Source organism: Aethalodelphis obliquidens, unplaced genomic scaffold (assembly GCF_003676395.1).
Source record: "Aethalodelphis obliquidens isolate GAN/ISIS:26980383/991018 unplaced genomic scaffold, ASM367639v1 scaffold117, whole genome shotgun sequence".
Classification (NCBI taxonomy): domain Eukaryota; kingdom Metazoa; phylum Chordata; class Mammalia; order Artiodactyla; family Delphinidae; genus Aethalodelphis; species Aethalodelphis obliquidens.
Genome location: NW_020838061.1, coordinates 710,747 through 736,383, shown reverse-complemented (window position 1 = coordinate 736,383; position 25,637 = coordinate 710,747). Strand labels below are relative to the sequence as shown.

General features: G+C 36.0%; 1 protein-coding gene across 1 annotated transcript in view; it reads left to right on the top strand.

Annotated features, from left to right (window-relative positions):
* HDX (highly divergent homeobox) overlaps positions 1–25,637 on the top strand; it is a 177,574-nt gene that overhangs the window by 50,407 nt on the left and 101,530 nt on the right. Inside the window, exon 4 of the mRNA XM_027097871.1 lies at positions 21,300–21,353. Coding sequence (XP_026953672.1) covers positions 21,300–21,353 — 54 coding nt within the window. The remainder of the gene's footprint in view (positions 1–21,299; positions 21,354–25,637) is intronic.

Here is a 25,637-nt window from a genome sequence, read left to right as displayed (position 1 = left end):
TTCTTTATCCATTCATCCGATGATGGGCACTTAGGTTGTTTCCATCTACTGGCTATTGTAAAGAGAGGTGCAATGAAAATTTTGGTACATGACTCTTTTTGAATTATGCTTTTTCAGGGTATATGCCCACTCGTGAGATAGCTGGGTCATATGGTATTTCTATTTGTAGTTTGTTAAGGAACATCAATACTGTTCTCCATAGTGGCTGTACCAATACACATTCCCACGAGCAGTGCAAGAGTGTTCCCTTTTCTCCACACCCTCTTCAGCATTTATTGTTTATAGATATTTTGTTGATGGCCATTATGACTGGTGTGAGATGATGTCTCATTGTAGTTTTGATTTGCATTTCTCTAATAATTAATGATGTTGAGCATTCTTTCATGTGTTTGTTGGCAGTCTGTATATCTTCTTTGGAGAAATGTCTATTTAGGTCTTCTGCCCATTTTTGGATTGGGTTGTTTGTTTTTTGGTTATTGAGCTGAATGAGCTGCTTGTAAATTTTGGAGATTAATCCTTTGTCAGTTGCTTCATTTGCAAATATTTTCTCCCATTCTGAGGGTTGTTTTTTTGGTCTTGTTTATGGTTTCCTTTGCTGTGCAAAAGCATTGAAGTTTCATTAGGTCCCATTTATTTATTTTTGTTTTTATTTCCATTTCTCTAGGAGGTGGGTCAAAAAGGATCTTGCTGTGATTTATGTCATAGAGTGTACTGCCTATGTTTTCCTCTAAGAGTTTGATAGTTTCTGGCCTTACATTTAGGTCTTTAACCCATTTTGAGTGTATTTTTGTGTATGGTGTTAGGGAGTGATCTAATCTCATACTTTTACATGTACCTGTCCAGTTTTCCCAGCACCACTTATTGAAGAGGCTGTTCTTTCTCCACTGGACATTCCTGCCTCCTTTATCAAAGATAAGATGACCATATGTGCATGCGTTTATCTCTGGGCTTTCTCTCCTGTTCCATTGATGTATATTTCTGTTTTTGTGCCAGTACCATACTGTCTTGATTACTGTAGCTGTGCAATATAGCCTGAAGTTAGGAAGCCTGATTTTTCCAGCTCCGTTTTACATTCTCAAGATTGCTTTGGCTATTCAGGGTCTTTTGTGTTTCCATACAAATTGTGAAATTTTTTGTTCTAGTTCTGTGAAAAATGCCAGTGTTATGATATGTTTGATAGGGATTGCATTGAATCTGTTGATTGCTTTTGGTAGTAGAGTCATTTTCACAATGTTGATTCTTCCAATCCAAGGACATGGTATTTCTCTCCATCTATTTGTATCATCTTTAGTTTCTTTCATCAGTGTCTTATAATTTTCTGCATACAGGTCTTTTGTCTCCTTAGGTAGATTTATTCCTAGATATTTTATTCTCTTTATTTCAGTGGTAAATGGGAGTGTTTTCTTGATTTCACTTTCAGATTTTTCATCATTAGTGTATAGGAATGCCAGAGATTTCTGTGCATTAATTTTTATCCTGCTACTTTACCAAATTCATTGATTAGCTCTACTATTTATCTGGTAGCATCTTTAGCATTGTCTAATAGTATAATGTCATCTGAAAACAGTTACATCTTTACTTCTTTTCCGATTTGGATTCCTTTTATTTCCTTTTCTTCTCTGATTGCTGTGGCTGAAACTACCAAAACTATGTTGAATAAGTGTGGTGAGAGTAGGCAACCTTGTCTTGTTCCTGATATTAGTGGAAATGCTTTCAGTTTTTCACCATTGAGGATGATGTTGGCTGTGGGTTTGTCATATATGGCCTTTATTATGTTGAGGAAAGTTCCCTCTATGTCTACTTTCTGGAGGGTTTTATCATAAATGGGTGTTGAATTTTGTTGAAAGCTTTCTCTGCATCTATTGAGATGATCACATGGTTTTGTTCCTTCAATTTTTTAATAAGGTGTATCACATTGATTGATTTGCATATACTGAAGAATCCTTGCATTCCTGGAATAAACCCCACGTGATCATGGTGTATGATCCTTTTCATGTGCTTTTGGATTCTGTTTGCTAGTATTTTGTTGAGGATTTTTGCATCTATGTTCATCAGTGATATTGGCCTGTAGTTTTTTTTCTCTGTGACATCCTTGTGTGGTTTTGGTATAAGGGTGATGGTGGCCTTGTAGAATGAGTTTGGGCGTGTTCCTCCCTCTGCTATACTTTGGAAGAGTTTGAGAAGGGTAGGTTTGCTCTTCACTAAATGTTTGATAAAATTCGCCTGTGAAGCCATCTGGTCCTGGGCTTTTGTTTTTTGGAAGATTTTTAATCACAGTTTCAATTTCAGTACTTGAGATTGGTCTGTTCATATTTTCTATTTCTTCCTGATTCAGTCTTGGCAGGTTGTGCATTTCTAAGAATTTGTCCATTTCTTCCAGGTTGTCCATTCTATTGGCATAGAGTTGTTTGTAGTATTCTCTCAGGATCTTTGTTATTTCTGCAGTGTCATTTGTTACTTCTCCTTTTTCATTTCTGATTCTATTGGTTTGAGTCTTCACCCTTATTTTGTTGATGAGTCTGGCTAATGGTTAATCAATTTTGTTTATCTTCTCAAAGAACCAAGTTTTAGTTTTATTGATCTTGCTATAATTTCCTTCATTTCTTTTTCATTTATTTCTGATCTGATCTTTATGATTTCTGTCTTTCTGCTAATTTTGGGTTTTTTTTTTTTGTTCTTCTTTCTCTAATTGCTTTATGTGCAAGGTTAGGTTGTTTATTCGATATGTTTCATGTTTATTAAGGTAGGATTGTATTGCAATAACCTTCCCTCTTAGAACTGCTTTTGCTGCATCCCATAGATTTTGGGTCCTGTCTCTACTGTCATTTGTTTCTAGGCATTTTTTGATTTTCTCATTGATTTCTTCAGTGATCACTTCATTATTATGTAGTGTATTGTTTAGTCTCCATGTGTTTGTATTTCCTTACAGATCTTTTCCTGTCATTGATATGTAGTCTCATAGCATTGTGGTCGGAAAAGATACTTGATACAATTTAAATTTTCTTAAATTTACCAAGGCTTGATTTGTGACCCAGGATATGAGCAATCCTGGAGAATGTTCCATTAGCACTTGAGAAAAATGTGTATTGTGTTGTTTTTGGATGGAATGTCCTATAAATATCAATTAAGTCCATCTTGTTTAATGTATTATTTAAAGCTTATGTTTCCTTATTTATTTTCATTTTGGATGGTCTCTCCATTGGTGAAAGTGGGGTGTTAAAGTCCCGTACTATGAATGTGTTACTGTCAATTTCCCCTTTTATGGCTGTTAGTATTTGCCTTATGTATTGAGGTGCTCCTATGTTGGGTGCATAAATATTTACAATTGTTATATCTTCTTCTTGGATTGATCCCTTGATCATTATGTAGTGTGCTTCTTTGTCTCTTCTAATAGTCTTTATTTTAAAGTCTATTTTTTCTGATATGAGAATTGCTACACCAGCTTTTTTTTGGTTTCCATTTGTATGGAATATCTTTTTCCATCCCCTCACTGTCAGTCTGTATGTGTATCCAGGTCTGCAGTGGGTCTCTTGTAGACAGCGTATATATAGGTCTTGTTTTTGTATCCATTCAGCCAGTCTGTGTCTTTTGGTGGGAGGATTTAATCCATTTACATTTAAGGTAATTATTGATATGTATGTTCCTATTTCCATTTTCTTAAATGGTTTGGGTTCGTTGTTGTAGGTCTTTTCCTTCTATTGTGTTTCTTGCCTAGAGAAGATCCTTTAGCATTTGTTGTAAAGCTGGTTTGGTTGTGCTGAACTCTCTCAGCTTTTGCTTGTCTGTAAAGGTTTTAATTTCTCCATCAAATCTGAATGAGATCCTTGCTGGGTAGAGTAATCTTGGTAGTAGGTTTTTCTCCTTCATCACTTTAAATATGTCCTGCCACTCCCTTCTGGCTTGCAGAGTTTCTGCTGAAAGATCAGCTGTTAACCTTATGGGGATTCCCTTGTGTGTTATTTGTTGTTTTTCCCTTGCTGCTTTTAATATGGTTTCTTTGTATTTAATTTTTGACAGTTTGATTAATATGTGTTTTGGCATGTTTCTTCTTGGATTTATCCTGTATGGGACTCTCTGTGCTTCCTGGACTTGATTAACTATTTCCTTTCCCATAATTGGGAATTTTTCAACTATAATCTCTTCAAATATTTTTTCAGTCCCTTTTTTTTCTCTTTTTCTACTGGATCTCCTATAATTCGAATGTTGGTGCATTTAATATTGTCCCAGAAGTCTCTGAGACTGTCCTCAGTTCTTTTCATTGTTTTATCTTTATTCTGCTCTGCAATAGTTATTTCCACTATTTTATCTTCCATGTCACTTATCTGTTCTTCTGCCTCAGTTATTCTGCTATTGATCCCTTCCAGAGCAGTTTTTTTTTTAACATCTTTATTGGGGTATAATTGCTTTACAATGGTGTGTTAGTTTCTGCTTTATAAAAAAATGAATCAGTTATACTTATACATATGCTCCCATATCTCTTCCCTTTTGTGTCTCCCTCCCTCCCACCCTCACTATCCCACCCCTCCAGGCAGTCACAAAGCACTGAGCCCATATCCCTGTGCCATGCGGCTGCTTCCCACTAACTATCTACCTTACGTTTGTTAGTGTATATATGTCCATGCCTCTCTCTTGCCCTGTCACAGCTCACCCTTCCCCCTCCCCATATCCTCAAGTCCATTCTCCATTAGGTCTGTGTCTTTATTCCTGTCTTACCTCTAGGTTCTTCATGACATTTTTTTTCTTAAATTCCATATATATGCGTTAGCATACGGTATTTGTCTTTCTCTTTCTGACTTACTTCACTCTGTATGACAGACTCTAGGTCTATCCACCTCATTACAAATAGCTCAATTTTGTTTCTTTTTATGGCTGAGTAATATTCTATTGTATATATGTGCCACATCTTCTTTATCCATTCATCCAATGATGGGCACTTAGGTTGTTTCCATCTCCGTACTATTGTAAATAGAGCTGCAATGAACATTTTGGTACATGACTCTTTATGAATTTTGGTTTTCTCAGTGTATATGCCCAGTAGTGGGATTGCTGGGTCATTCCAGAGCAGTTTTAATTTCATTTATTGTGTTTTTCATCATTGCTTGTTTCATCTTTAGTTTTTCTAGGTCCTTGTTAAATGTTTCTTGCGCTTTCTCCATTCTGTTTCTATGATTTTGGATCATCTTTACTATCATTATTCTGAATTCTTTTTCCGGTAGACTGTCTTCTTCCTCTTCATTTGTTAGGTATGGTGGGTTTTTATCTTGCTCCTTCATCTGCTGTGTGTTTTTCTGTCTTTTCATTTTGCTTATATTACTCTGTTTGGGGTCTCCTTTTTTCAGGCTACATGTTCGTATTTACTGTTGTTTTTGGTGTCTGCCCCCAGTGGGTGATGTTGGTTCAGTGGGTTGTGTAGGCTTCCTGGTGGAGGGGACTGGTGCCTGTGTTCTGGTGCATGGGACTGAATCTTGTCTTTCTGTTGGCAGGACCAGGTCTGGTGGTGTGTTTTGGTATGTCTATGAGCTTAGTATGATTTTAGGCAACATCTCGGCTAATGGGTGGGTTTGTGTTCCTGTCTTGCTAGTTGTTTGGCATGGTGTGTTCAGCACTGGAGATTGCTGGCTGTTGTGTGGAGCTGGGTCTTAGCTTTGAGACAGAGATCTCTGGGAGAGTTCTTGCTCTATGATATTATGTGGGGCTGGGAGGTCTCTCATTGTTCAGTGTACTGAACTCAGCTCTCCCACCTCAGAGGCTCCAGCCTGACACCAGGATGGAGCACCAAGACCCTGTCAGCCACACGGAATTATCAAGATTGTGGTCACTGGCAAGTGAAATTACAAGAGAAGAGGCCCTTGCTATGCCTGGTCTTGCTGAGCAATTTTCAGTCTTCACCTCATTCTGTCAACTGGGCGACTGGGTCAGCGACACAAGGCAGGATGGGGTCCAGGAGGCACATGACTCTCAGCTGGTACATGGCATAAGTGGTACACTCGAAGGCCTTGGGTAAGGCCTGCAGCAGCCAGGACTCAGCCTCCTGTGGCTGCGGCCCCTTTGGGGTCTCCCTCCTGGCATCAAGTCACTCTCACTCCACCTTTGGTGGCCATGCAGTGTGCGAGGTGGCTCTGGCTGAGGTGGTGGAGAAGGGGACTGGTGGTGGGGGTGTTGCGGCTGAGGCTGGGGTTCCAGCCAGCAGCTCCAGGGCATAGTGACCTTAAGGAGGCTGCCGCGGTCTCTGCCTTCAATGCACAGAGATTGTGGCATATGGTGAAGTGGGGGCTTCAGCTGTACTCTTTAAAGTTTTTAGAAATCACAACACAGATATCAGTAAGTTCTTGGGCATTCCTTAGTAGAGTCATTCTTTGGCCACATTTCCACATCTGGTATGCCTGCAGCCATTACACCCTATGCAAGCGCCGCCATCTTAGGTCTTAGATGAGCCAGTAATTTTCATATCTTCACTACTGTAAATACTACTGCTATGAACATGGGGTAAATGTGTCTTTTCATTTTAGTGTTTTCATTTCCTTTGGACATTTTCCCATAAGTGGAATTGCTGGATCATATGGTAGTTCTATTATTAATTTTTTGAGGAAACTCCATACTGTTTTCTATAGAGGTTGTATCCATTTACAATCTCTCCAGCACTGCACAAATGTTCCTTTTTTTCCACATCCATGCCAGCATTTGGTTAGCTCTTGCTTTTTGATGATGACCATTCTTATAGACTTGAGGTGATATCTTGTTTTGGTTTTAATTTGCATTTCCCTAATGACTAGTGAAGTTGAGCATTTTTTTTATGTACCTGGTGGGCTTTTATATATCTTCTTTGGAGAAATGTCTACTCGGGTCCTTTGCCCATGCCTTAATTGGGTTACTTGGGTTTTAGCTATTAAGTTGTATGTGTTCTTTATACACTAGGGGTATTAACCTCTTCTCAGCTATATGGTTTACAAACATTTTTTTCCCACTCCATAGTTTGCCTTTTCACTTTGTGGATAATTCTTTTGCTGTGCAGCAGCTTTTTAGTTTGATGTAGTCCCACTTGTTTATTTTTTATTTTGTTGCTTGTGCTTTAGGTGTCATACATAAAAAAAATGTTGCCAAGATCCATGTCAGGAGAATTTTTCCTATTTTCTTGTAGGGGTCTTATGGCTTCTGGTTTTACATTTAAGACCATTTTCAGTTAATTCTTGTCAGTGTGTTAGATAGGGGTCTAGTTTCATTCTTTTGCATGTGAAATCCAATTTTCCAAGCACCATTTATTGGACTGTCTTTTCTCCATTGCATACTCTTGGCCCCCTTGCCAAATATTAGTTGACCATAAATGCTTTGGCTTATTTCTGTTATCAAATGAAATATTCTGTATATATCTGTTAAAACCATTTTGTCTACAGTATTGGTTAAATCCTCTGCTTCTATATTGATATTCTTCCTGAATGACCTATTCCTTTTGGAAAGTAGGGTATTAAAGTCCCCAACTATTCTTGCATTGCTGTTTATCTCTTCTTTTACTTCTGTTAGTGTTTGCTTTATATATGTAGGTGCTCCAAAGTTGGGTGCATACATATTTATAATCATTATAGTTTCTTGATAGGTTGAACCTTTTATCATTATATAATGACTTTCATTTTCCCTTTTACCAATTTCATTTTAAAGTCTACTTTTCCTATTATAAGTATAGCTACCCCTGCTTTCTTTTGTTTACCATTTGCTTGAAATGTCTTTTCCTATCCCTTCACTGTAAGTCTATGTGTGTGTCTAAGGCTAAACTGAGGGTCTTGTAAGTTATCAGTGGATCTTGTTCTTTCATCCTTTCAGCCATTCTGTTTCTTTTGATTGGAAATTTAATCCATTTACATTTAAATTCATTATTGATAATCAAGGACTTAGTATTGCCAGTTGCTAATTATTTTCTGGCTGTTTTGTAGATCCATTGTTCCTTGTTTCTTATCCTGATGTTTTTTTTTAATGTCCTTTAGTATCAGTATGCCTTGATTTATTATGTTCTTTTTTTGTAATTACTACATGATCTTTCCATTCTGGTTACTATAAGACTTACATAAAACATCTTAAAATTGTAACACCCTATTTTTAATTGATAACAACTTAACTTCAATAGCATTCCTAAACTTTATACTTTTTATTGAAGTATAGATCATTTACAGTATTATATTAGTTTCAGGTGTACAACCTCATGATTCAATATTTCTATAGATTGTACTCCATTTAAAGTTATTACAAAATAATGGCTATATTTCTCTGTGCTGTACAATATATCCTTGTTCCTTATCTGTTTTATACATAGTAGTTTGTATCTCTTAATCTAATACCCTTATTTTTCCTGTACCTCCTTTCCTCTCCCCATTGGTAACCACTAGTTTGCTTTTTTATCTATGAATCTGTTTCTGTTTTGTTATATATATTTGTTTTATTTTTTATATTCCACATATAAGTGATGACATAGATTATTTGTATTTCTCTTTCTGACATTTCATTAAACATAATACTCTCTAGGTCCATCCATGCTGTTACAAATGGCAGAATTTTATTCTTCTTTATGGCTGAGTAATATTACATTTTAATATTCCATTCCATCCACATCTTCTTTTTCCATTCATCTGTTCATGGACACTTAGGTTGTTTCCATAACTTGGCTAATGTAAATAATGCCGCTATGAACATTGGAGTGCATGTATCTTTTCAAATTAGTGTTTTCATATTCTTTGGATATATACACAGGAGTGTTAGTTCTATTTTTAGTTTTTTAGGAACCTCCATACTGTTTTCCATAATGGCTGCACTTTACACTTTTAATTCTCCTCCAACTGACATTTTAGGCTATAGACATTATACTTTACATAGTTTTATATTACACAACCAGTAACAAATTATTATAGTTATGGTTAATTTTTACTGTCTCTATTTTTTAACTTTTAAACTACAGTTGTATGTGAATTATGCACTACCATTACCATATTACAGAATCTAACTTTGACTATATCTTTACCACTTGCAGTGAGTTTTATGCTACCTTTGTACATTTTTATGATGTTAATTAGTGTCTTTTAACTTCCACTCAAAGAACTCCCCCTAGCATTTTGTTCTAAGGCAAGTCTAGTGAAATCCCTCAGCTTTCATTTATTCAAGAAAATATTTTTTCTTCATTTCTGAAGGATAGCATTGTCAGATATAGAATTCTTGGCTGACAGGTTATTTCTCTCAATATTTTGAATATATCATCCCATTCTTTTCTAGGCTGAAGTTTCTGTTGAGAAATCTGCCTTTAGTCTTATGGGGGTTTCCTTGTATATAACTTCTCTCTTCTCTTTTGCTACTTTCAAAATATTCTCCTTCTGGAATTCCCATAATATATTCTTTTTCATTGTGTCATATAAATTATTTGGGCTTTCTTCATTCTTTTAAATTCTTTTTTTGTTTTTGCTTCTCTGACTGGATAATTTAAAATGTCTTCCCGGTCTTCTAGGTCACTGAATCTTTCTTTTGTGTGATCAAGTCTTCCTTTGAAGCTCTCTATTGAATTCTTCAGTCACTGTAATTTGCATCTCTAAGGTTAATTGTTGTTGTTGTTTTCTTATTGTTTCTGTTTCTTTGTAATTCATTTTGTTTATGTTCTGTTTTTCTAATTTCATTTGTACATATGTTTCTGTAGTTCACTAAACTTCTCTAAGAACATTATTCTGAATTCTTTGTATGAAAAGTCAAAGATTTCCATTTCTTTAGCACAGTTATTGGAGTTTTATTAGTTCCTTTTGAAGGTATTGTGTTTACCTGGTATTTTATGACTGTTGATTCTTTGGTATCTGCACATTTGAGTAAGTTGTGTCTTTCAGACTTTACAGGTTCTCTCTGGCAGAGACAGTTCTTCACCAGTCATCTCAGGTTGGGTTTCTGGATATGTCTGCTGGTTATGTCCTCAGACAGGTGGTAGAGCTTGCTATCAGGGTCTATTTTTAGGTGAGGCCACTGACCAAGCTTTTTGTTTGGGTGGGATGCAGCTGGCCGAGAATGGTTGTATAGTACTGCTGGCTTGGTTTCCTACCCAAGTGAGGCTGTAGGATATAACAGCTCTGCAGTTGTCTGTATTCTCTGGACAGGCTTACTAGATAGTCAGATCTAGGTACTATACTCAGTAGTTGGTGAGGCTATGAATTTGATTCTCTGCCCTGGCAGGGCAGCAGGATAGCACCAAGGGCCTATACAGCTCATTCTTTGGGGAACAGAATCATGCCAGAGTGTGCACTGAATTCCCTGGTCAGATGAGTCCTGTGGTTTTGCTTTGCAGATGGGGAAGCCATGGGTTGTGCTCTCTTTGAGTGCCACTGTGCACGGGGCTGTTGAATTAGCTGTGTAGCTTTCTGTGTACTCTCATTAAGTTCCTTGATTGGGCAGACTGAGAGCTGTGAACAGGACTATGAGTTCATTTCCCTACCTGTGGGTAGCTGGAGAAACAGCTCCAAAGCTGGTAAAGCTCTTTGTTTTTGGTCTTGACTCAAGGTAACCCACTCTGTCAAGTTCCCTGGCTGAATGGGACCATTGGCTTTGCTCTGTCGATGATCAATTCTGCCTGCTGGACTCTCCACCCATTGTTGGGCTCTCCAGGTGTCTTGGCCAGGCTTTCTTGTTGGGCAGGACAGAGAGGTACACTCAGCAGTGAGCAGGCTTGTTAACTAGCTCCGCTGCCTGGGAAGAACAGGAGGGCCAGCCCCAAGAAGGCTCTCAGGTATTCTGGGTCAGGGTCTCTTGTCTTGAGGGTCCTGGAGCTATACTTAGCAAAGGGTGGAGCTAGAATTAACTCCCCTGCCTGGGCAGAACAGGTAAACTGACTCCAAGCTAGGCAAGGCTCTTTATTTGTCATCTTGAATCAGCTGACCCCCTCGTCAAGTCTTCTGGCTGAACGGTGCCCCTAGGTTTTCTCTGTGGGTGATCAGTTCTGCCTGCCATACTCTGCTTGAGTGTTGTTGGACTATGTAGTTTTCAGGTCTTCTGACCAGCCTTTCTGATCAGGTGGGGCTGGGAGCTATGCTCAACAGTAGATTGGGCTATGACTCAGCTACCCTGCCTGAGTCGGGGAAGACCAGGCTCCAGGATGGGAATGCTCTTCCTTTTAGGACCAAAATCAGGCAGACCTGCACCCTGTCAAGTTCCCTGGTCAGACTATGCCATTGACTTGGCTTTGCAGATGAGCAAAGCCACTGTTTGGAGCCACTACTTGGGTGTTCCAGGTAGGAACTTGGTCTACAAAGATTCAAGTTCTGGTTGTTGCTAGCCTCTCCCCTTTCCTCCATCACAATCAGATTCATAGTGGTCAAGCCCCACAAATTACCCCATAATCCCTGTAGGATAGACCAGAGTGGGGAATACCAAGAAGTGACCCACAATGCAGGGGATGCTGGATGTCTACCCTGAGTGCTGTCTTTCCACTGGAAGAACTGTAGACTCAGAGGAAACCTCTTGGTGTGGTGCTGTGTCAGCTTGGGGGAGGGGCAATGTGGTCAGCATGTAGCCGTTCCTCTTACCATTCTAATGTGGTCTGTCTTGTTCTCTGTGGTGCAAGGGGCTGCTCCATCCTCACTGCACTGTTCTAAGATTTTCTCTGTGATGTCTTGTCCAGTAATAGTTGTTATTTGTTCTTGTGAGAGGGAGCAAAGTCAGGAAAGACTTATGTCCCATCTTAGTGGCTTCACTCCTGATTAGTTTTTATATGTTGAACCAACCATAAACTCTTGGGATAAGCCCCAGTGGGTCATTGTGAATAATCTTTTTAAAATGTTTTTTTCTATGCCCATTGAGGTTATCATGTGATTTTTGTCCATTATTCTAGGAATATGATATATTATGTTAATTGATTTTTAGATGTTCAGTCAACTTTGCATTCCTGGGATAAATTTCACTTAAACATGGTGTAAATCCTTTTTACATGTTGCTGGATTTTGTTTGCTTCTATTTTGTTGAAGATTTCTGGGGGTATATTCATAAGAGATATTGGCTTATAGCTTTCTTTATTATAATACTTTGGTTTGATATCAGGGCAATACTGGCCTCATAGAATGAGTTGTGAAGTGTTCTCTCCTGATTTTTGGATTAGTTTGTAAAGAATTGTTATTAATTCTTTAAATGCTTGGTAGAATTCACCAATGAAGCCATCTTAGCTGGGACTTTTTTTTTTTTTTTTCGCGGTACGCGGGCCTCTCACTGCTGTGGCCTCTCCCGTTGTGGAGCACAGGCTCCGGATGCTCAGGCTCAGCGGCCATGGCTCACAGGCCCAGTCGCTCCGTAGCATATGGGATCCTCCCGGACCAGTGCACAAACCCGTGTCCCCTGCATCGGCAGGCAGACCCTCAACCACTGCGCCACCAGGGAAGCCCGCTGAGACTTTTTTGTTGGAGATTTTGGTATTACAATTTTTTTATTTGTTTAAGCCCATTCAGATTTTCTATTTGTTCTTGGATCACTTTGGGGATTTTAGGTCTTTCTAGATATCTATTTTGGATAAGTTATCTAGTTTGTTGGCATAAGGGTTTTCATAGTTTCCCTTTTCATGTTTTAAATGTTTCTAAGTTTGGTAGAGAGTGCCTTCTTTCATTCCTAATTTTAGTAATTTGTGTTCCTCATTTCTCTTTCCTTTTCCTTTGGTTAGTGTATTAATTTCCTAGAGTTTCTATAGCAAATAACCACAAATTGAGTGGCTTACATCAGTAGAAACTTATTCTCTCACCGTTCTGGAGTCAAGAAATCTGCAATCAAGGGGTCATTAGGGTCATACTCCCTCTGATGGCTCAAGGGGGGAATACTTCCTTGCCTCTTTCAATTTCTTGTGGCTCCAGGTATTCTTTTACTTGTAACTGCATAATTCCAATCTATGCCTCCATCTTCACATGACCTTTTCTCATCTCTTCTCTTCTTTCTCTTGTAAGGATACTAGTCCTTGGATTTAGAGTCCACCTGAATAACCTGGGATGATCACACCTCAAGATCCTTAACTTAATTACATCTTCAAAGGCCCTCATTCCAAATAAAGTCACATTCATAGATTCCAGTGGTTAAGACATGGACATATCTTTTTGAGAGTCACCAGTCAACATACTACAGTCAATCTGCCTGAACTTTTTAAATGTATTGCTCTTTTAAAAAAATCTGTTTTCATTGATTTTTCTATTGTTTTTCTTCCAGTCTCTTTTGTATTTTTTTCTCTTCTTATACTTTCATTTCCTCCCTACTCCATTCTTTCCTTTAATTTGATCCTCCTTTGCCTTTTTAAAATCAGATTGCTTCTGTATTGTTGTAGATTGTAAGGGTTCTTTATATATTCTATATATTAACTCCTTATTGGATATATGATTTACAAATATTTTCTGTCATTTCATTGGTTACCTTTTTGTTCTACTGATAGTATCCTTTTGATTCACAAAAGTGTTTAATTTTGATCTGGTTCAATTTATCTAGTTTTTATTTTGTTCTTATGTTTTTGGTGTCATATCTAAGAAATCATTTGCCAAATCCAATATCAGGAAGCTGTTCTATTTTCTTCTAAAAAGTTTATAGTTTTAGCTTTTATGTTTAAGCCTTTGTCCCATTTGAGCTAATTCTGTATATGGTGTAAGGTAAGGTTCCTTAGATCTATAGTGAGTCTGTTGTAGACAGACTATGGTTGGATACTGTTTTTTTAATCCATTCTTCTAATCTGTCTTTTAATTGGGAAAGTCAATCCAATTACATTTAAAGTAATTACTGATAGTGAAGGACTTACTATTGCCATTATGTTACTTATTTTCTGAATGCCTTAAATATTTTTGTCCCTCATTTCCTCCATTACTACTTTCCTTCCCGTTTAACTGTCTTTTTTATAGTAACTCTTTTTGGTTCCTTTCTCATTTCCTTTTGTATATATTCTATACATATTTTCTTTGTGTTTACCATGGGGGTTACATATAATGTCTTAAAGTTATAACAATCTATTTTAAATTGATAGTAACAACTTCAATTGCATACAAAAACTTTAATCCTTTACAGTTCTGTCCTACCATTTTACTGATATCACAACTTACATTTTTATATATTGTGTACCCATTAACAGATTTATAATTATTTCATGCCTTCATCTTTAAATTCCTGTAGAAAAATGAAAAGTGGAATTACAAACCAAACGTTACATTAATACTTGTTTTTATATTTGTCCATGTATTTACCTTTACTGGAGAAATTTATAATTTCATATGGCTTCAATTTAATGTCTAGTGTCCTTTCATTTCAACTTGAAGGACTCCCTTTAGCATTTCTTGCAGAGCATATTTAGTGGTAATAAACTCACTCAACTTATATTTATCTAGAAATGTCTTAATTTCTCCTTCATTTTTATTTTTCTTTTTGCGGTACGCGGGCCTCTTACTGCTGTGGCTTCTCCCGCTGCGGAGCACAGGCTCAGCGGCCATGGCTCATGGGCCCAGTGGCTCCACAACATGTGGGATCTTCCCAGATAGGGGCACGAACCTGTATCCCCTGCATCGGCAGGTGAACTCTCAACCATTGTGCCACCAGGGAAGCCCTCTCCTTCATTTCTGAAGGACAGTTTCCTAGATATATAATTCTCAGCTGATAATTTTTTCTTTTACCACTTTAAATATATTATCCAACTTCCTTCTTGCCTGCAAGCTTTCTGCTATGAAATCCCCGTATAATCTTATTGAGAATCCCCTGTATGTGATGAGTCACTTTTGCTGCTTCCAGTGCTCTTTCACTGTCCTTGTCTTTTGACAGTTTGATTATAATGTGTCTCTGTGTGGAATTCTTTGTGTTTATCCTACTTGGAGTTTTTTAAACTGCTTGGATTTGTATATCAATTACTTTTCTCAAATTTAGGAAGTTTTCAGGTATTTATTCAAATCATGTTTCTGTCTCTTTGCCTTTCTCTCTTCCTTCTGGGACTTCTATAATGCATATATTGGTCTGCTTTTGATGTCCCATTAGTCTTTTAGGCCCTGTTTACATTTTTATTGATAAGAATTATTTTTCCTTTTTGCTCCTCAAACTTCATAATATGAAATGACCTCTTTTCAAGTTCATTGATCCTTTCTTCCACCTCTTTTGTCTTCTGCTGAACTCCTTCAGTTAATTTTTCCATTCAGTTACAGTATTTTCAGCTCTAAAATTTCTGTTTGGTTCCTTTATAATCTCTATTTCTGCTGATATTCTCATTTTATACATATATTGTCACCCTTATTTCTTTGTTTTTCTTTATTTCTTTGAGCAGATTTAATATAATTGTTTTAAAGTATTTGTGTAGTAAATCCAATGTTCATGTTTCTTCAGGGACATTTTCTGGACATTTATTTTGTTCTTTTGAATGGCTGATGTTTTCCTATTTCTCTGTATATTTTGTGATCTTTTTTTAAATTGGGCATTTGAATAAACCACCACTTCCCCCAGTCTTTGTAGTCTGGGTCTGCACAGTTGAAGACTTTCACTAATTAGACTGGTGTAAAGGCTTAAGGTCTTTGTAGGCCTTTCCTGGGCATGTGTCTCCCCTGGTCCTGTGTGCATGCTTTGTACTGACTCCCCTCTGTACACAGCTACTTTTAAATATCTTTATTTCCTGAAGATTCTCATTCTTGCTTATCCTAGACCCTTAGATGATCTAGTATATTCATCAATCAGTAATCTCTTTCTCCAGGTGTATGTGGGTCTATAGTCTTCTTGCCATTTTCTTGAGTCTTGCCTGATGCTTCCTGCTACTTCTCCTAGCCTGAGATCTGAGTCGTCCCACTTTTGGCTATGTGAGCTCCAAGTTAGGAGCTAAAGAGATGAATCTCTCAAGGAGCCCAAAGCCAGGTTAGAATGTTGTAAATTCTGTCTACTCTGTTCTCTTTGGTTCACATAAGGGGACTGGTGACAAGGCCAATACTTTTCCTGATCCATGTCATGCTACACAAGGAAGAGAGTGTGACACTTTTTAAAATGCTGTGAAATTTCCTACATTTTTAGTATGGCTTTTTCTTGTTGTTTATTTGCTTGGTTGCTGTAAGATATTTGACTAATTTCTACCATGATGTTATCCTTGTCAATCTGTAGTTTTTAATTTGATGTTTCCAGGGAAGAGGGATGAGACTCTAGGTCTGCTTAAACTTTCATCTTGCTGCTGTCTCTGCTGTTTGTTTTTTAAATTACAGAGTAAGTGTATCAGTACATATAGTGTTAGTGCAACAAACAACCAGGATGTTTGATTTCTTTTAAATGCCTATGTTTTGGTTCAACATGGATCCATGTGCAAAAGCAAAGACATGAAACCATGATTCATGTTAAGAATGCTAGTCTAGCCCAGCAAGGATTGTAGCTTGGTAAGAGCTATAAATCTTTTGCTGTATTTTAAGGAACTGATCTCTGAGTATACATGTAATAAAACATTTAATTTCAGTTGTAAAAATATATGTAGAACTTAAAGCTAACATTTGACACTTTATTTTCTAAAGTTAGTAAAGAATTTTTATATTTTCTCAATTTTTTTTTACATGAGTAGCATTGAGATAATATTTTAAAATATTTCAGGGGATCCAGATTTATAATTGTAAACTCCCCAGGTCCTTGGCATCAGAACTTAATCATTCCACATAATAATTTATATTATTTTACTTATATCCTTCCATTATTTTTAACAGCCAGTATCTCTAGAATCAGTGTGGTGAAATCAGGCTTGTTATGCCATGTATGTGTACTTTTTATAATTCCATTGAAATGTCTCAGAATTCCAGTTTCTCTGATCTTAATCTCTTATGGTTTGTGAATTTTTAACTAGTAAAATTATATAGAAAAAAACAAATGCATCTTGGTTGTCAATTACAAGAATTTGTCAGGCTAGTAAACTTTTCTAAACACTAATTTCATATGACTTAATATAAGAACAATCCATATGCTTAAAAAAGGGTGTTAGTTCCTTAGCCAAAAGTAGTAATATTAAAATTTCAATTGTAAGCTTATTTAGTTTCTGAAAGCTTTTCTAGACTTGGTAGAGAGACGAGGGGGAAATATTTTTAAATAAGCCAGTACTTCTTTTCTTCTTTGCTCCAGAACACATTGTTCTCAACCAGAAACAACGAACCCCCTTCCTCCCAACTGCCTACCCTATATAATGGTCTCTTGTATATTTCCACTCTTGGCCTTTTTTGAATTATGGCAAGTGAAGCTAGTTAATAATAAAGGCACAAGTTAATTCAATCAACATATATTTATTGATTGCCTACCACACGCCCAGCAGTGTCCTCTATGCTCTATAATTCATAATTGAAAGACGTCTATGAAGCCCTGCTGATTAAAGCAGAATGCTTGATAGGTTTGATAGGTTTTAATGCTCAAGTGATACCAAAACAACTGATTGAAAGCTAAAACATTAATTTATGAATCACTTACTGATGAACTTTGCTGAGAGACATGGTTATTGTCTGAGGGTTTCAGATAATCAATTTCTCTTTAAGCATATGCTTATTAATAATATACTTAATTTTCCTGGCTTATATAAAATATAGTATATTTCAGATAAGAGCTTTGTTAGACCCATGAACTGCCCTGAAGTTTTAAAAATATAATACCTATGATATGTGTAGAATTGTCTTTCTAACAAAGATTTTTGAAATCAAACAAATGCTTTTTTGTGTATATTCTCTGTGTTACTATATAAAAATAATTAGACTAAATTGTTTTAAACATGATACTTTGTCCTTAAGAATCTCATAGTCTAGAAGAAATATTACAACAGAGTCATATGTAGGGTCTAAATCGTATAAAATGAAATATAGTAAAAATGCTTTTAAAAATTCCTTAAATCATCCACAAAAGTAACTATATGCATGCTTTCCTGTGAATGTATAACCATGTATAATAATGTGTGTATAAAAAGTATAATTAATATTCTGATATATGGTATCTATTTTAAGTATAATTTTCCATGAGAAAGGTAAGTGTTATAGTTGGATTCACAAATCTTAACTATCCATATGATGTGACTCCAGTTTACATTAAAATTAGTGTGTTACATACGTTAGTGTATCCACTTTTAGCCAAGAGAAGCAGATTTCCAACATTAGGCACTTCCTTGCATTCACATTCAAAGTTGTGACTCTGCAACTCTCCATTAGTTTGAGCAGGACAGCCATTTGTGGAGGCAGTTTTATGATGGCCATAAAAAGACTATTCCAGTAATCTCCAGACTGTCTAGTTGTCTTCTATCTCATGCACAAGACCTTTCTTTAGAAATATGTTTTATATTTCTCTTCTCAATTCCTACCTCCTTTAACCTAGTTCCAAGCCTAGATTACCTCTTGCCTAAATTATTGTGAAAGTTTCCATACTTATTCAATTCATTATACACATTTAGTCACATTAATCATCCTAATGTATAAAAGTACAATTCTGACCATATAACTCATCTGCTTAAAAACTTTCAATGACTCCCCATTTTCTATAGAATTAGATATAAATGTATCTTGGCATTCATGGCCTCCACAAAGACCCTAACTCCCTTTCTAGTTCTAGCTGAATTCACCATTCCCAAACACACCTTATCCTTTTATTCCACAGTATTCATGCCATTCTTTACTCCTGGAATGCTCTTTTATTTCTATCAAGATTCTACTCATGTTTTAAGGTTCAGCTGAGATATAAATTCTCAAGTTGATGTAATTTTGCCGTGTCTTTAACTCCTATTGCACTTCATTTATTGTACCTCCCTTGTGGCACTTATCATATTTATCTTTGTATTAAAATCATTCATATACCAGTCTTATCTTTCCCTCTAGATCATAGTTCTTGCCCTCCAGGAAATTATGTTTTACCCATCTTTTTGTTTCCTGTAGCACCTAAAACAGCACCTAGTACAGAGATGCCTGATAAATATTTGAAGAGAATTCAAATTGGTTACCTTGGAAAGTTATCTATACTTATTTCAATAATGTTCAATTTGTCAAAAAGTTTTTGAAGTTCTTTTACAATTGCTTTAAGGACCTGTGGGATTCTTATAAGTGCTTTCAGTGGTGACAAACATTTCAGGGAAAATTTGATTTTGGAAAATAGAATTCATTCTGAGACACGTTTAGTGAATAATATGGATGTTCAATCTGAGCTGTTATATTTTCAGTTAAAACAAAGAGAATATGAATGAGACAGAATATCTAGGTGAGTCATGAACTAACAACTCCAAAAGAAAAGTTCCCAAAGTGCTTTCAACAATAGCAACATCACTGTAATGACTTTATAACTTCCAAAGATTTTTATTTTGAAACACAAAGTACTCATTTGGATATGTAAATTCTAATATATTTGTTAAATTAGTCTTGTCTTGTAGATTCATTTTGCAGTTTTCCAAACCAGGGTGTTGAAAAGTGTGTTTAGAACTTAAATATCACTTAAATGATAAGTATATTTTCCGACTCATTTTAAATACTGTATTTTATAGCTTCTGGTGAGGGAGAAACCTTCTCATCATTCTCGCACCAAAGAAAACATTCCAAATTTGAGAGAAACATTTATACAGTACTATGATTCAAAAAAGCCTACAAATTTAGCTACTATGCTTGGCCATTCTTAAGTTTTAGCAGAAACATAAGGAACTGAAGAATAGATTTAAAGTAAATAATAGAGGGTAGTTGAATATAGCATTTGAGTATCATGTAACTGGTGTCACAGAATTATAAAACAAAAAAATGAAACTTCATCTCTTCCCAAATCACATGGAATTTATAATATTTGTATGTTAAGGTGTTTATAGGAGTCTTCCATTTTCTTGGTTACATACAACTGATTTAATCAAGAAACCACATTTTATATTCTTAAAATATATAAGGTCCATGTTTAAAGAAATTCAATTACCATGTTTATTATGTGTATCATTGTTATGGTTTCATGTTAACTTTTTATTAGTTACTAGTTTATGGGGTGGTTGCAATGCATTTGGTTTAACATGTTTTCTCTAGCAACTTTACATAATCAGTTTTAAAATATCCTCACTAATAGATGGAAGTATGTGCACAAATATTCCAAAATAGTTGGATATCTCTATTCTTTCAAGAGTATATTATGTGATTATTTTAGCAGATTTACCTCCTTCATTGAGACTAGCAGTCAATTTACTTTGCAAACATTGTATCATATACCAAGTATTAGTGGGAGGACAAGAAGTATACTTTTTAAAGAATTTTTCTGTAGAAATTTTCTCTTCACTCTTGTTCACCATTTAAAAAAATCAATTATTCAAACCTTCTCATGACCCTCAAGGATTCTAGTTAATTGTCATTTTACCATAATGGGATTTTAACTTTAGTAAAAATTTTCCTTACAACTATTATTTGGAGTTTATATCATTTTTAGCCTGTCCCTACCATACTGATGCATTTTGAACTCAAAGTAAAATGGAAGGTCTGGTGGCCAGGGACAGTATTCTTTTACCTGAAATTTGAATAATTGAGGATATTACTCTACTATTTACTTTGACTGTTTGATCATCACTTCTTATCAGTAAGCATAATACAAATTAATTGGCCATCACTGAATATAATTTATCAAAACCAATAAACGTTTGATTGAATACCACATTCCCACCACCACTACCACTTAGCAAGGCTGATTTGACTTGTCGGTCTCTCAGGAACACATGTTTGGAAGGGGAGGAGAGGGCAAAGTGAGAGTATGGAGTACTCCCCAATTCTTGTGTGTCCCAGGAAAAGGTATGGTTAAGTCCAGACTAACCTGAGCCATAGCTCACAGAAGCACCTTGATCTCTTTAAACACTCCCCAGAATCCTATGAGAGTAGCATCTATCTCCTTGAGCAGCAATGCTGATGTAATAAGGTGTTACTAGCTATTCACCTTAGTAGTTTCTATGTAAAAAGGGACTTGCAGTTATGTAAGATGAATAAACCTAGAGAGCTAATATACAGTATGATGACTATAGTTAATTATTTAATTATTGTAACATTTATTCCACAGAACACTGCATTTTTATTATAATAATTTTATTGTCCATAGATTTCCAAACCTTCCAAACCGGGTACTTCCAGGCCCGAAAAATGTCTTCAAAATTTTCTTGAATTTTCAGAGCAACTGCACTACTTCTTGAATTTTCCCACAAAGGAAAGCCTTTTAAATCTCTTGCTTTCAATAAGGTAACAGCATTGTCCACATGGGAGATATGCTCTGAATGCAGACCTATCTTGACATCTTGTATGAATTCTTTGGTGTTGATCAGCATTCCAATAGTGTCAATGCATACCTTACTGAGATTCCATTTGTTGTTTCCACAGATTTCAGGAAACCTTACTGTGCCTTGGATTACAGGGTGTTCTAGAAAAAGAGCAGTAAGTAATCTTTCATTTAAAGCAGCAAATGGGTTTCCCCCGTCTCGTTAGTAAGAATGCCATTGAGAAAGTTGTTATGATATTTGTAAAGTTGGCAAAACTGCACTTCAATAAGTTAATTAACCTCGAAGGACATATTTTGAGATTATAATATTTATATACACTAAAAAGATAACCTTAAATAAAATGCAGTAACCAGCACATTGTATAATCTTTGAGCAGATTTTTGTAGTTTAAAAAAAATTTTAAAGGTATTTCATAAAATACCATAATTTTTCTACATGTAATAAGCCCAGTTAATTTGATCATAGAATTGAATCATGATTGATATAAACATCTCAAAGTTAAATAATTTACATTACTATTTATTATTTGTGTGTATTTCAGTGTTTAGAAGTGATGAGTAACTAATATTTTAACAATACTATTTTCTGGCTTTCTGCTACAACTGTTATGATTCTTAAAATATTAATATAACAGAATTTCATTAAAATGTTTTTTGAAAACTTTTTTTTGAGTTTGCTCAAAGAAGCTCATTCAGTTGGTCTGTATAGGACCCATTAATCTGCATTTTAACATGCAGGAGATTTTGATGTAACTTTTCCTTAGAAGGGAAACTATTAAAGGATTTCAAAAGTAAAAAAATAAAAAGACATGAGCAGACTTTTAGAAAGATAGCTCAAGTTATTGTATGGTAGATAGCTTTGGAACAATGGAACTGAATTGAGAGTGCAGAAATAAGTTGTTATATTTATAGTCAATTGATTTTATACAAAGATGTTATGACAATTCATTGCGGAGGAGAAAGATAGTCTGTTCAACAAAGTATAGTGCATAGAATTTAAAAATGGATAAATTGGATCTCAACAAAATTCAAAACTTTAGCACTTCAAAAGACACCATGAAGAAAATGAAAAGACAAGCAACAGCCTAGAAGGAAATACTTACAAATCACTTATCCATTAAAAGACTTGTATCCAGAATATACAAAAAACTCTTACAGAGACAAACAATCTGATCATAAAATGGACAAAAGATATGAACAGATATTTCAACAAAGCAGATACATAAAATTTTAATAAATACATGAGCAGATGCTCAAAATCATACGTCATTCAGGAAATGCCTATTAAAACCAAAATAAGGTATTTCACACTCTCTACAATAACAAATATTGGCAAAGATATGAAGATAAAGGGACAGTCATACATTGATGGTGGGAATGTAAAATGATACAGCCACTTTGGAAAACAGTTTTGTAGTTTCTGAAAATGTCAAGCATAAACTACCATACAACCCAGCAATTCCACACATCAGTATCTGCCAAAGAGAAACAAAAACACTTCTACATGTGGGATTGAATGCATGTGTTCAGCAGTTGATGTAACAGCCTTAATAATAGTCCAAAATTGGAAACAACATAAAAGTCCATCAACTTGTAAATGGATAGACAAAGTACAGTATATCCATACAATGTAATAAAATTCAGTAATAAAAAGGAATTAACTAGTGACACATGATGCATCATAGATGAACCTCAAAAAGATTATGCACTGTGACAGAAGCTAGACACAAGAGACCACATATTATATAATTCTATTTATATGAAATGTCCAAAGACAAATACAAATTCATAGAGACAGGAAATAGATCAGTAGTTGCCTGAGGTTGGGGATTAAGAATATGGAATATCTGGAAATAGACATGAGAGATATATTACAGAGATTACAATGTTCTAAAACTGATAAATGATGATGTTTTCACCACTAGGTGAAGTTACTAAAAATCATTGAACTCTATACTTTAACTCAACATATTCAAAATTTTATTTAAGCATGTAATTAGTATAAAATTTGAGATTTTTACATATTTTTACTGCACAAAATCTTTGAAATCATGTGTATTTTTCCATTTATCGTCCATGTCAGTTTGAATGTTAACTTTTCATCATACAAACTTGATCTCTATGTAAATTTCATGATTTACAGTTGAAAAACTGTTTATATTATGTAAACATAATACTGTAGTAAAGTTGTTTTTATAAACAGATAGCATTAAGAGAATGAAAGACAAACCACAGATAGGGAGAAAATAATTACAAATGGTACAGCTGATAAAGAACCTGTGTCCAGGATACAGAAAGAATTCTCAAAATTCAATAATAAGGGAACATGACATTTTTTTTCTTAGATTACATATATGTGTTAGCATATGGTAATTGTCTTTCTCTTTCTGACTTACTTCACTCTGTATGACAGACTCTAGGTCCATCCACCTCACTACAAATAACTCAATTTCATTTCTTTTTATGGCTGAGTAATACTCCATTGTATATATGGGCCACATCTTCTTTATCCATTCATCCAATGATGGACACTTAGGTTGTTTCCATCTCCGTACTATTGTAAATAGAGCTGCAATAAACATTTTGGTACATGACTCTTTTTGACTTATGGTTTTCTCAAGGTATATGCACAGTTGTGGGATTGCTGGGTCATATGGTAGTTCCATTTGTAGTTTTTTAGGAACCTCCATACTGATCTCCATAGTGGCTGTACCAATTCACATTCCCACCAGCAGTGCAAGAGTAATCCCTTTTCTCCACACCCTCTCCAGCATTTATAGTTTCTAGATTTTTTGAAGATGGCCATTCTGACTGGTGTGAGATGATATCTCATCGAAGTTTTGATTTGCATTTCTCTAATGATTAATGATGTTGAGCATTCTTTCATGTGTTTGTTGGCAATCTGTATATCTTCTTTGGAGAAATGTCTATTTAGGTCTTCTGCCTATTTTTGGATTGGGTTGTTTGTTTTTTTTGTTATTGAGCTGCATGAGCTGCTTGTAAACCTTGGAGATTAATCTTTTGTCAGTTGCTTCATTTTCAAATATTTTCTCCCACTCTGAGGGTTGTCTTTTGGCCTTGTTTATGGTCTCCTTTGCTGTGCCAAAGCTTTGAAGTTTCATTAGGTCCCATTTGTTTATTTTTGTTTTTATTTCCATTTCTCTAGGAGGTGGGTCAAAAAGGATCTTGCTGTTATTTATGTCATAGAGTGTTCTGCCTATGTTTTCCTCTAAGGGTTTTATAGTTTCTGGCCTTACATTTAGGTCTTTAATCCATTTTGAGCGTATTTTTGTGTATGGTGTTAGGGAGTGTTCTAATCTCATACTTTTACATGTACCTGTCCAGTTTTCTCAGCATCACTTACTGAAGAGGCTGTCCTTTCTCCACTGTACATTCCTGCTTCCTTTATCAAAGATAAGGTGACCATATGTTGGTGGGTTTAGCTCTGGGCTTTCTATCGTGTTCCATTGATCTATCTTTCTGTTTTTGTGCCAGTATCATACTGTCTTGATTACTGTATCTTTGTAGTATAGTCTGAAGTCAGGGGGCCTGATTCCTTCAGCTCCATTTTTTGCTCTCAAGATTGCTTTGACTATTTGGGGTCTTTTGTGTTTCCATACAAATTGTGAAAATTTTTGTTCTACTTTTGTGAAAAATGCCAGTGAACCTAGCGGTAAGATGGGAATAAAGACACAGACTTACTAGAGAATGGACTTGAGGATATGGAGAGGGGGAAAGTTAAGCTGTGACAAAGTGAGAGAGTGGCATGGACATATATACACTACCAAACATAAAATAGATAGCTAGTTGGAAGCAGCTGCATAGCACAGGGAGAGTAGCTCGGTGCTTTTCAACCACCTGGAGGGGTGAGATAGGGAGGGTGGGAGGGAGGGAGATGCAAGAGGGAAGAGATATGTGAACATATGTATATGTATAACTGATTCACTTTGTTATAAAGCAGAAACTAACACACCATTGTAAAGCAATTATACTCCAATAAAGATGTTAAATAATAATAATAATAGTAATAAGGGAACACAACCCAATAAAAAAGTGGGCAAAATATTTGACAGACACTACACCAAAGCAGATATGGAGATAGCCAATAAGAGCATGTAGACTTCCGGGAAGATGGCGGAAGAGTAAGACGCGAAGATCACCTTCCTCCCCACAGATACACCAGAAATACATCTACGCGTGGAACAACTCCTACGGAGCACCTACTGAACGCTGGCAGAAGACCTGAGCCCTCCCAAAAGGCAAGGAACCCCCCACGTACCTGGTTAGGGCAAAAGAAAAAACTAAACAGAGACAAAAGGATAGGGACGGGTCCTGCACCAGCGGGAGAGAGCTGTGAAGGAGGAAAAGTGTCCACACACTAGGAAGCCCCTTCGCGGGTAGAGACTTCGGGAGGCGGAGTGGGGGAGCTTGGGAGCCGC